Source organism: Aulonocara sp. 'chitande type north' Nkhata Bay, linkage group LG13, assembly GCF_057382095.1.
Source record: "Aulonocara sp. 'chitande type north' Nkhata Bay isolate Kocher_YH1m ecotype deep benthic linkage group LG13, A_spYH_male_GT1.1, whole genome shotgun sequence".
Taxonomy (NCBI): Eukaryota; Metazoa; Chordata; class Actinopteri; order Cichliformes; family Cichlidae; genus Aulonocara; species Aulonocara sp. 'chitande type north' Nkhata Bay.
The window spans coordinates 5,675,982-5,688,645 of NC_141356.1; the positions used below are offsets into that span (position 1 = coordinate 5,675,982).

At 40.4% G+C, this 12,664-nt stretch overlaps 1 protein-coding gene across 2 annotated transcripts in view; it reads left to right on the top strand.

The window, feature by feature from the left end:
• The first annotated feature begins 3,350 nt into the window (after nt 1-3,350).
• Nucleotides 3,351-12,664, top strand: part of inpp5a (inositol polyphosphate-5-phosphatase A) — a 167,914-nt gene continuing 158,600 nt past the window's right edge. The window contains exons 1-2 of one of the 2 annotated variants that reach the window (XM_086258380.1): nt 3,351-3,620; nt 3,761-3,915. In XM_086258380.1, the coding sequence (XP_086114506.1) occupies nt 3,838-3,915 (78 nt within the window). In that variant the 5' untranslated portion in view covers nt 3,351-3,620; nt 3,761-3,837. Of the gene's footprint in view, nt 3,916-12,664 lie in introns of both variants that reach the window. The other variant, XM_086258379.1, reaches the window with a different exon arrangement.

Consider the following 12,664-nt stretch of genomic DNA (forward strand, 5'->3'; position numbering starts at 1 on the left):
TCTGTTAATGTGAAATTTTCCAAACTCTTTCTGCCAAAACCCAAATACGAAATCTTTAGATCAAAGAGTGAGTATCCGCATTTGGCAAGGGTTGTCTCTGTTTGTGGAAAGATCACACACACAATGGAAAGAGTAATTATAGTTTCAATTGTGTAACACAACATGTTAGAACATGACAGGTTAGAAAAAAATTTGGTGCCTGACTGTGGCTGCTAGCAGAGCAGAGTACACTTAATGTTGGATGTTTAATTACAGTCAAGCAAACTACAAATAACAGTTATTTAGATTGTTTACTAAAATCATTCATTTTAATGGTCTTGATTTCAGCTTCGAGACCAGCTTTCAGTCATTTACTATACAAGAAACCATGCTCCATATGCTCAGCTTAGAGACCTATGATCAAAGATAATCATCATCATCATTGTCATCTCCTTCTTCTTTTAGCTGCTCTCTTTAGGTACAGGTATAAACATACCTGTACAGATATAGGTATTTAAACTCATCCGCTTGCACTACTTCTACTCCTTCCAACTTCACCTTTCCACCTGTCCTCTTCTCATTCATATACATGTGTTGCTGCTTCTAATGATTTTCATTAGTCTTCTCTCCACTGTATACCTCCACCTGCTCCATGCTCTCACTACAGATCACTATGTCATCTGCAAACATCATAGCTGAGAGACTCCTGCCAGACCTCATCTCTCAACCAGCACATCGCCACTGCTAAGGTTGAAGACAACCACAAATGTTGATATTAGCAATGAATAGCATTATTTTAGCATAATTTTTAGAGTGACTATATTTAAATGAGACGGTGGAGTGATTAGTTATCAAATTAGCATAGATAATCTGATTAAAAATGCTCCAAAGGACATCACGGCACAAACATGGTCAAGAGTTCAGTAACTTGGTTTAATTTGCGTTTTTGCCCTCTAGTGGCCAAAAATCTCTCAAAGTTACTTTAAACTTATTTATAGCTATGAGTATATTATTGCCACCCAACAGTTAAAATTTTAATTCTGTTAGATTGCCAGGTTGTGTGTTCTTGTTGTCCAACTCTTAGTTTATTAGGCATCGCAAACTCTTTTTAGAGAGTAAACTGCCAGCAGCTGTTTCAAACAGGCTTGACTGGCCTCATGAACCAGTGCAACTCTAGCCTGTGAAACTGTGATGAACTAAGTAGGCTATATGTTTGCAAATGTGCCAATAAAGTTTTTTTTAATGATATTATGATATAGCAACTAAAAAAATAACTCTGCAGATTAGAAGTAGCAATGAAAATTCCAACAATATACTGCATGTTAATGGATCTGTTAGTTACATGTTAGTTACACCTGGTTTGTGGTTTGAGAGTAGCCTGACATGCCTGAACCTTCCTCATCCTCTCTGCCAAAAAGGAAATGCATGCCTAGTTCAGGATGATTGGAGTCAAATGTTACATCACCAGTCAGGGAGCTGTATGGTAAGATCATTGAAAAAGCAGTTTCTCAACAGCTCAGTTACGTCTTAAAACAGAATAACTGCTGCCTTCCAGTCAGGTTTTAGACAGAACCACAGCACTGAAACCGCTCTGACCAAAGTGTTTAATGACATATGTCTGAATACAGACAGTGGAAAAATGTCAGTCTTAGTTTTGCTGGATCTCAGTGCAGCATTTGATACAGTTGACCACAACATATTACTCAAACGACTGGAGAACTGGGAAGGTCTTTCAGGAACTGTACTAAACTGGTTCAAAACATACTTAGAAAACAGGAAATACTTTGTATCAATACGTAACTTCACATCTGAGCAGACAAGTATCACATGTGGAGTTCCCCAAGGTTCCATCTTGGGACCCCTTCTGTTTAACATTTACATGCTCCCACTTTCACAGATTATAAAGAACAACAAAATAAACTATCATAGCTATGCAGATGACACACAAATATATATCACAATGTCACCAGGAGACCGAGGCCCTGTACAGGCTCTTGGTAAATGCATTGAGGAAATTAATGACTGGTTGTGCCACAATTTTCTCCAGCTAAACAAAAACAAAACTGAAGTAATAGTCTTTGGTCCCAAAGAAAAACGATTACATCTAAAAACCACAAACCAGGTGAGAAATTTGGGTGTAGTGATGGATGCAGACCTAAACTTAGAAAAACTCATTAAGACTCAAGAATATTTCAAGGATAAAAGTTCTGATGTCTCAACAGGACCTGGAAAAACTAGTCTATGCATTCATCTTTAGTAGGCTTGATTAGTGTAACAGCATCTTTACAGGTCTACCTAAAAAATCAGTCAGACAGCTACAGCTCATTCAGAACTGTGCTGCTCGAGTCCTCACTAAGACCAAAAAAGTGGACCACATCAGTCCAGCTCTGAGGTCTTTATACTGGCTGCCTGTCCGTCAGAGGATAGACTTTAAAGTTCTGATGCTGGTCTATAAAGCTCTGAATGGTTTAGGACCAAAATACATCAATGACCTCCTGACCCAGTACGAACCTTCCAGATCCCTCAGGTCATCTGGATCCGTTTTTTATCAGTTCCCAGTCAGAACCAGACACGGAGAAGCTGCATTCAGCTTTTATGCGCCATATATCTGGAACAAACTCCCAGAAAGCCTCAGGTGAGCTGAAACACTCAGTTTATTTAAATCCAGGTTGAAGACTCCCCTATTCTCAGCTGTATTTGAATAAAGCACCAAATCCACACTTTTAAGCTTAAATTTCAAAACTTATATTTTAACTACTGATTTTATCTAGTGTTCTGATTTTATCTACTGTTTTTTTAAATCAATTTTAAATCATGCTTTTTTATTGTTTTTGTTTTTTAATGTCTCTGTAAAGCACTTTGAATCACCTTGTTGTTGAACTGTGCTATATAAATAAACTTGCCTTGCCTATGGTTGGGCATGTCTCTGCAACATGCTGCACTTCATGGGAAACCAATTTTCTTTTTTTAAATTAACAGAATATGGCTATTTCCATTGTAAATATTTCCATTGTAATATATTTTGTTAATTTTGTTTCCAATGAACTGCAACAAGTTGCAGAGAAAGAGTGATGTAACATCTGACTGCAATCATCCTGAACTACGCATAAATTTCCTTTTGACAGAGATGTAAGGAACAACAATGGTTAAAAAAAGAAACAAAACAAAAAGGGAGTTTTTCTAAATTGCAGTAAATTATACAAAAAGCATATCAGGACAAAGTCAGAAAGACAAACAGTCGCTCAGAGATAGACCAGTTTGGTCCGATAATGGGTGCAGTGACGTTAGAAGGCAGAGCGGTAGTGTTTTCTGTGCGCTGGCCCTTTAAAACGCGCCGTGTTTTCATTGGTAAGGTGACGTCAGAGCACTGAAGGACTCCAGCCTATCCTCTCTAAACAGTGAAGGCAATGGTCCTGGCAAAGCGTCCTGCCTTAGGAGGGAGACTTTTACACTGCACAAAAGCCAGGGAAACACTCGTCGCTGGAATGAACCAGAGCCCTCCTGCACTCGCCGTGGATTAAAACCGAAACTTTTACGATGGCTCTGAACGTGAAAAAGTAGCGCGAGAAACAGCACGCTAAACCGCCACCGCCGCCACCACCACCAACGGACCTTCTACTGCAAAGCAACTCCTAGTAGATGTACGGCCACTGCTGAAAAATATGCTCCAGCCAAGCAACCTCAACCCGGGCTCCAGTCGCAAATTCGCAGTGTTTTAACCAGTTTCGTGAGACATTCACGGGCCTCTTCTTCACGTTGTTGTTGTTGTTGTTTTTTAAAGGTTCTTACCTTTAAAGTCCGCTATACAAGTCCACAACCCACCTGAGAGAGAGAGAGAGAAATAAGAGAGAGAGAATTATGGCAGGGAAGCTGACAGCAGCGCAAGGCACAGGAATACTGCTGGTGACAGCCAACGTTGGATCCCTGTTCGAGGATGTGAGTTTCCCCATTGATAAACACAGTCTGTCAATGCTGTCTCTTCACGCCAATGCTTAGTTCTAGCTTCGTTATTTCTCCCGCCACACGGTCAACTCCGTGTCTTTTATCATGCTAAATAATATCAAAGCTGGTCACGACTCGTGTATGTGTCAAGTCGCGTGCGGTAGCTTAAACAGCTACTGTACCGTTATACCGGGGGCCCTCTGACAACCTTAAAAACACACCGTACACCCGTCTGTCTTTACGGGTTACGTGTTCAACATATGCAGTGACCCACTTTTTCTCTCATGTTTCTTGGGTTGGTTTCTTGCCTGCTGTGTATGCACGGCGGCGGGAAGATAACCCGTAGCTTGTTATTACTGTAGTATTGCCACTGACTGTAACTTGAGCTAATCAGGGATGCAGTAGCTGTTTACTATTTGAAGACTCACCCTCTAGGCTGATGTGAAGCAGTCTGTGTGCATCACAGTCAGTAAAAACCAAACATGCATCCTGTCTGTATCAGAACTGTATTTTTTATTATTATTTTTTAGTTGATGTGATACAGAGTGTATAAAATAGTCGTTATTCAGCTTTTAAAAAAACAAGTGCAGCAGCAACTGATGTTTTGCTCCTTTTCTCCATTCATGTCAAATGTGTCCTGCAGCCAGTGTTATGAATAACAGAGATGTTAGGAGAGCAGGCAGCATTCAGATATCCACTCTTGACAGTGCCACATGCACATGTCAAGACAGCAGAGACGTCTTATGTCTAAAATAGGTGTGTCAGGCCTTATTAGGCGTGCCAGTTGAAGTTGTTGAATGACATCTGTTTTGTCATTATTATGTAATTATCTTTCACTTGGTCTACGAAAGTAGTCTGGTACCTGCTGGCACCAAGTTGAGGGGCAAACACTTTTCTGTCACTTTCAGTGTTGTGTCAGCACTGAGTACCCCCTCTTCTTCTCTCACTCTTGTGAAGTGCCGATCCACAACATAAGGAAAGAGTTATCTCTCTGACTGGAGTAAGCCTATAAATAGCCTGCCACCACTCACAAGCACCAAGCTTTGGGTGTCCTGTGCTATTTTTCTGGCTTTTTTTCCTTACTAAACTCTGAATTGAAATGTAATATCCATGTTTCCTGCTTTGAGTGGGTGTGCAGGTCATGCATAAGGCAATCTAGTCTCTGATGTGTTTGCATCCTTATGATGAATATGTGGGCTGAATGAAGTCTTTGTTAACTGCTTTTAATACCGTTTCCACTTTTAGTCTGTTTTAAATTGCGCGCTAGGAAATGCAGCCTGACACTAATTCGCCAAGATGCAATATAAACTGTGTCAGGCCTTCAGAATATGCATGTATAGTACGATATCATCTAACTGAGTCTTGTCTTGAAATGGCAGATATTCTTTTTCGACCTTGCACTGCTACTGTAATGTTGCAAACATTACAAATATAAACCCATCACTAACAGATGTAACATGCAGTTGTGGTGTGATTTTAGCACGTAGAGCTAATCTGCAAGTATTGGTTGATACGCTGATTGTTTTTCTTTTCTTTTGGTAGACTAAAATTATAGGTGAAAGGCTTAAAAATAAGAACTAGATGACCGTGGATAGTTGACAAGATTTGCTCAGTAAGGTGAGCTGATGGCAGCTGTTAGATCACGTCCTATTACGCCTGTGGGGAACCATATGGAAGGAAGCCTATGTCGCATTATTTTATTAGTCTTTCTGTCTAGTGCACAGTGGAGATGATCAAGGCAAAAACCCATATATGTGTAGTTACTATTATCATCATTATCGTTATTATTACTGTTATATTGTTATTATTGCCGTTAAGACAAATGTGCACCCTAGAAACCTCAATGTTTTATGTTCTTGTACATAAAGACAAACACACCTAAAAATTTATATTCTGTCATCGATTCAGATCAGTTTGTTCCTATGGCCCAATCACATGTGATGGTTCAAAAGGGCTTGACGGGCACATATATATAGACATACACATATTTTTTAAAAAAGGAGGGAAATCATGTCCTGAACTAGAAAAATGGTTTCTGACACTTACAGGCAGTTCGCGCGAGAAAAAAGTGGGGCTAAATAATAGAAACACAAAAAACAGTATAAAGCAGTACCTGCTATAAGCCTAATTTTTATTGTAAACAAACCGGTGTTGCTGTAATGCTGCTAACATTATGTTATATGGTCATCAGTCATTTTCAGACATCAACTTTTGGCCAGTGCAGTCTTTCTCACATGCATCACAGAAGGAAACGGTCCACTTCAGCCATGCTCGCAGTACTGGAAATGCTCTGTGCGGTTTAGGCGAGGAAGTTGCCCGAGTAGGGGTGCAGGATGCAGTGCTATAGCCCGCTCGCTAGCGGTGAATGCTGTACTATTTGCTGTACCTGTATTATTCGCATATTGGTACAATGTGACTTCACATTTTTTACTTGGGGAGCCGGCAGGCTGAATATCTACTATGATCCACTCCGACTGCAGGTAATATTTCAGTCCTTGTGTGCACCTCTGTGCTGTCTGCAGTGCATGTGTGAAAACAGCTCGAAACACCTGCCTACAGCCGCAGTCCCATTGCCAAGACTTCAAATGAATTTGAATCATTTTGATCTTGACATTTTACATCGAACAGGAACTTAAAAGTGTTTGGCTTTTTTTCAAAGCATCTAACAGTATTCATTTGGGTCTCGCAGTTTAAACCCATTCTCGTGGTCCATGCGATTAAAACCAGTGTTTTCTTGGTCAGCCTCGGTGTGTAATTAAGCTGATGCGATAACTGTAGTTATCAGTTATTGTTTGATAAGCATTACAGAATCGTCCTCGAGCTCAAGCCATTCGCTGTCGGCCTTGTGAACCATGCTCAGTGAATCCAATTATGGGAGCAAACACTGGTTTGTCCTGTGTTTAAAACGACCATCAAGGTTTACCCTTCATCTGTCTTTTGTTTTCTCACACGCTCGCTTTTGTGGCTCTAAGGAAGCATCCCTCCCCCCGTGGTCTGTTTGCCCTTTGACTTTTGTTGTGAATTGACCCCAGCATCACATACAACAGGACTCTGAAGTCTTTCTTCTTATTATTTATGTCCATTCAGTCCCGTGCTGATCCCTGTCCCGTGTCTGTTTCAGTCAGGTATTTTTTTCATTAGCATCGTAAAGCAGTAAAGTAAAGAGCCGTATTGAGGTTTCTGCCACTGCAGCTCAAATGCTGGCTTCCTGTGTAACAAATTTTCTTAATTTATCTCAACCATATATTGATACATGTTGAACTTGAGCATATTAAACTACTACCAGAAAAGGAAGCTATCATTACCGTATACGGGACCTGTTCTCTTCGGGCTAGGTTTTTATAAACTCTTCCCTTCCTGAAGCCACAGTGTGAAAACACAGTAGGTGTCCCATGGGTCCTGCTGGATTCCTGAGCCACCCTGTTTTGCATAATTAAGCACAGATGGAGATTAATGATCCCACTGAAGTGTAAGCTTGGTGAAGACAGGATAAAGGGGGAAAATAAATGAACTAATTGGTAATTGGTTTTCTAATTCAGGTGGAACAAGTCAAACTGTAGAAGATGCTGTAGCTGCACTAGTTTGGACCAATTCACACTTTATGCTTTTCTCTTTGCACCTTAGAAATAGGTGCCATTGTGTCTGAAAGGGTTGATGATTGGTTAGAATTAGTTAAGTGCCGGAGCTGAGCTCAATTATCATTGGGTAATCATGTTCAGAAAACCCTGGAGTGTTTAGTCTCTGTCTGTTAAAGGGGGACACTGTGCTGGCCAGACTTTGTTGCCATCAAATTATCCCGCTGTGACCTAGAGCTGGGCGATAGAACGATAACGATATGTATCGCGATATAACTTTTACTCGATAGAGAAATTAAGCTATCGCGATAGACCTCGCCGCTCTTGTCCTCTTAAAATAAAAAATAAAAAAAATAAAAAAAAGGTCAGCCAATCCAAACTAAGTAGCGCAGAGCCGAACCAATCACAGCCGCAGCGTCACGTCGCGTGACTTGTTACGTACAGCACAAGTGCCAAGCCGCACGTGTGTTTGTTTGGGAAGCAGCCAGCCACCGTACCGCCCGGGTAATGGAGGAAATGAGTGTGCCGACTAGAAAAATCAACCGAGCGTGACCGAAGAGAAAACAGATGATGGTTCCAATGCCGGAGAGATTGTCGAACGGAAGAGCCATAGAAATTCCGTAGTGTGAAGGTATTTCGGCTATTTCAAGTCTGACAAAAAACGTGCACTGTAAATTGTGCCGAAAGCAAGTCTGGAAATACAATAAACTGGAGCATGCGTCACACTGTGCGCCACGTTATTGTTTCGGTGAAATGAATTTCTACAATACTGTTAATTCTACTCTCTGCAGTGTTTAAATGCTTACATATACACACAGTTACTGTCCCTCCACACATACGACTCGGTTCTGCTTCTATGCCCCAGCTTTGTTTACTTTTTCCCACTGAGGCTTCTAGACTTCTGATTGGCCAACATTTCTGCACGGTTAGGAATCTAGCGCCACCTGCTGCTTTGGCATGTTCATAGCAGCGTTTTCCTTCATTTCTGCCTTTATGTGTGGACGGGATTATTTTTTAAAACGAAAACGGAAAATCTCCGTTTTCAAAAATACCCGTGTACGTGTGGACGTAGCCTCAGTCTCTGACTGGAAGCGCTAATTCGTCATTCGGCTTTTGTCAGACTAAAGTAACTGTTAAAACTGTTTGAAAAGCTCAGCTATACAACAAGGAGAGATTGAGAATTTCCTTTTAGTTCTCAGTTTATTTGATATTGACAAAAGTTAGTCAGTTTTCTCTGTTATTCTGTAAAACAAACTAAGATTTATTTTTACAATTAATATTTTGTTTCTAAGTGGAATTGACAATTTAGTCTGTTTCGTTTGTTCTATTTTGAAACTTAAACGCTTTAGCGGCTGCCTTTTGTGTAGTTTGCAATATTTGCCTTTATTTATCTGAAAAAGTCTCATGTTCCTTAAGTACATCTACCCTGTTGAACTTATTATGGGAAATAAATATTTAAATCAAAACAAGCTGCTGATTATTTCACATTTTACTTGTGAGCAACGGCACATTTAAATCTTACAAATATAGTTATTTGGCTTATATCGTGATAGATATCGTTATCGCCTGAAACGAAAAAAACATATCGTGATATGAAAAAATCTCATATCGCCCAGCTCTACTGTGACCTCTCACAGCCCTGGTTTTTAATTTTTTCAGAGGGCAGACTTTTACTCCCTGTTGGGTAAAAGAAAAAATAACAGCAGCAAACTATTTCCAGAACATAACTCAGGGTTTTTTTTCTGGCTCAGAATATACTTTTGGAGGATAACTGCACGTGTAGACATGATCGATCCCAATTGTTGCCATTTTAACCCCTTATGACATTAAAACAAATTATGTGTAGGGGAAGTCTAAGGAATAAAATACATGCACTTATTTTGCAGGGAAAAATTTGGGATTAAATGGGTTAAGCACTGAATTTTTTTCCCTTTATTTTTGGCCATTTGATAAACCAAAATAAATGCTACGCTTGGGTAAGTAAGCCAGTATAAAACATGGTTTGAGCTTCTATTTCAGTAGTTCTGCCCAAATATGCATTAGACATGAAGAGTGCTACATAATATCACAAAAATGCAGTTGTTGAGCAATTTTCACAACCACAATATAGGCACAAACAGCTTTAACTTTGAAGACAATCTATATGAATTTACGGTTTGCGTCACACTTTTAAAAATTTAATCTACTTCTGGGCTAACATTATAAATTACAGGCAGCTGTGGAGGTCTTTAGGAGGCTATTGGAGCAGCAACGTCTTTGCACCCAACAGCCAGAAACCTCCAGGAACCACTGGCAACCATTTGGGGAGGTCGGGGTGGTCGTATCATTTCCCATTTGGTGGACAACTCAACGTGTTTCAAGATGGAGGATTGTCTGCAGTACAAAACTGCACACTCAATGGCATCACTAGTCGTTAGCCAATGAGCATGCAGTTTCAGGGTCAAGCCTGCCTCTCAATAAAGAATAGTTAAGTTTGTCTTTCCTAAAAAGAAATAACAGCAGCAGTCCACTTTTATCAGTGTTTTAGTGAAAAAATCCAATATTATGTCCTAATATAATATTTGGACATTAGCTGAACAGGGCTGTCTTTCTGTAATCTTTGTTGCTTTGGATGTTTTAATTTGACCTACAGCTCAACAGGAGCCCGATCGCCTCCTGTGTAGACACTGACTGGGGCTCCGAGGCTGCTGCTCAGCTAACGCGCTCCTCCTGCCACGCCTTCTGTGTTGACATGGTGTGTAATCGTGCTGCTTAAAAAAGTGAGAGAATGAAAAGGTTTCCGTTACGGTTCGGAGGAAACAATGTAGGTGTGACTTGAGTGTCCTTATCCAGTATTTAATCTCTGGTTTAAACTGAAAGTAATAGTAACTGAGAGATCATATCATGACTTCTGAAGATTTGTCCTTGGAGAGCTCCCTGTGATTACGCTAAATGATTAAAATCTGACAAACAGATGCCCATTTTTCAGCTACCTTACATGTAGGGCAGAGTTGTTACTGTACTTTACTACTACTACTATTGGCTCATCTTACTGTAGTTTTCATTCAGTTGAAATCCGCTCTGTTTTTGATGACATATACATCTTTTGTTTACTCAGCCAATATAACCATATGGTGAAGCAATAAATTACTATGAATGTCCCCTTTTGTGGGTTCTGTCTTCCAACTTCTTTTCCATCTCGTCTCTTGTTTCTCTCTGTATCTGTCCTGTCCACTGACAGACAGCTCATTAGCTCAGGCTTTCACAGCTTGGATCCCACTGAGCTGGCATATTTACACCACTAAAAATGGAACAGAGCAGGAAAAAAAAAGCACCTGCCTCAAACCAAGAGGCTAGCTGCCAGTATTTTCAGTAACTATTACATCAAATGTCTGGTGTGGTGAGGAAGTATTTTTTGTTGTTACCCCACGCAACCTCTGCGTCTCATTAGAGGTGAGAAGCAAAGTGGTTAAAAATGCATTTTTCCTTCTGAACAAGCGATGATTTTGCTGCAGCCCACATAGACCCTGGAAGCTAAATATAGCTGCCAGTCACATGGCAGATGCTAGTGAATTCCCAAACTGAATAATGTAGTTGTGCGTTCATGGTGTGTATTTATAGTGTTGGCAATAGTAGTGCGAATGTGTGATCCCAGACGTGATGCAGTGTTGATAAGAGATGGAAGAGGAGGAAACTAACGATGTAGGATGGGGGGTTTTCTTCTTAATATCGGATCCTTTTTGGTGTAACCCGTGTTTTACCGAGGAGCTCAACGGCCCAGGACTGTGACTAAATACTTAAGCTGACTGCTTTATTTTTTCGCGTTTCTTCCGCTGCCAAAGTCTGTCCCAGTGTGTTGCTGCAGGAGTGGAAAGGTTTATGAAAGAAAGATCAGATGATGCTATTTTGGTGTTCTCCCTGCGCTAACCCTGCTCCATCCTGTCATAACGTGGAATTAGAATTTCAAAAAGGAAAAGATGTTGGAAGGAAGGCTGAAAGATGGCACCAAAAGGGAACAGCAGCCCAGACTTTCAAGTACCACATTTCTCTTATAGCACCAGTCATTGGTAAATGTGCATCTTAATATTAGTTATAGAGCATCCATTGTTGTTGTTGTTAAAACTTTACGATGAGAGTGCAATTTCTTCTTTTCAGTGCTACTATAAGAAACATACTTTTTTGGGAGGTGCAAAAGCAGATGCTTTTGTTGCAAATTACTCTTTGGTGGTACTGACAATGTATAAGGGTTTCGTGAGCCTGGTATCAGCAGAAAACCTCAATGCAATAAATGAGTGTTTTGCATGTTGTGAAATTTTACGCAATATTTGCATTAAAGCCTCATTTCAGAAGTGGAAAAAGTTGCTGCACCACAGACTGAAAAGGTATATCAGACATGCACGTTTGCCTCCTGCAAACTCTCCAGCCTGACCTGTTGAGGTCTGATCACTCGGACCACATTAAGAGGTGGTCTGAGCAACATATGGCCACATTCTTTCAGCACTGTGTGCTCGCTCACTCAGCTGACGTCTCACCTGCTAGTGAAAATCAGTGTATTTGTTTTTTATGCTAAGGCAAGAAAAACTAAGGCTCTTTAAGTGGATTGGGCTGCTTTTGTGGTTTAATAGGCCTGGATTGGACTCTGGACAGGTTGCTACTGAGTTAAGAAGGTACGGATGGAATTTCAGGAATCTGGCATTTGTTTTTTTTTTGCTAGAAAGAGTAATGTATTCCACAAGTTTGGAACAGGGAAGTAAGATGTGGACACCCATTCTGATGCCAGCGAACCTGTCGCTGTCCGCACGTTATCAGATCAGCTGAGGCGCGTGTGAATTTCTGGTATGAGCGCTAATAAACGATATGCTCATTTTGGTTTCCTTTGCACAGCCAGTCAATGCCAAGATGGAATGTTTGCCAGTGTCACCGCCTTGTTTCAACCTATCACTGTTACAGTGGGAACAATAAGGGAGTTGTGATCTGATTTTTTTTTGTGTGTGTGTTATTCTTTGATGCACACAGTTCTAACGGTTTCTTTTATTTTTGGTGCTTTGTTTGAATTTATTTTTGGAAACCACAAGATTTAATTAAAACCACTTTGGTGTGGTTTTTGGGGGGGGTAGGGGTGTTGTGAAATTTCCACTGATCCCCTGAAAAGTCTTAAATGTGGTGAAAGTAAAATATCTTATTAGTAG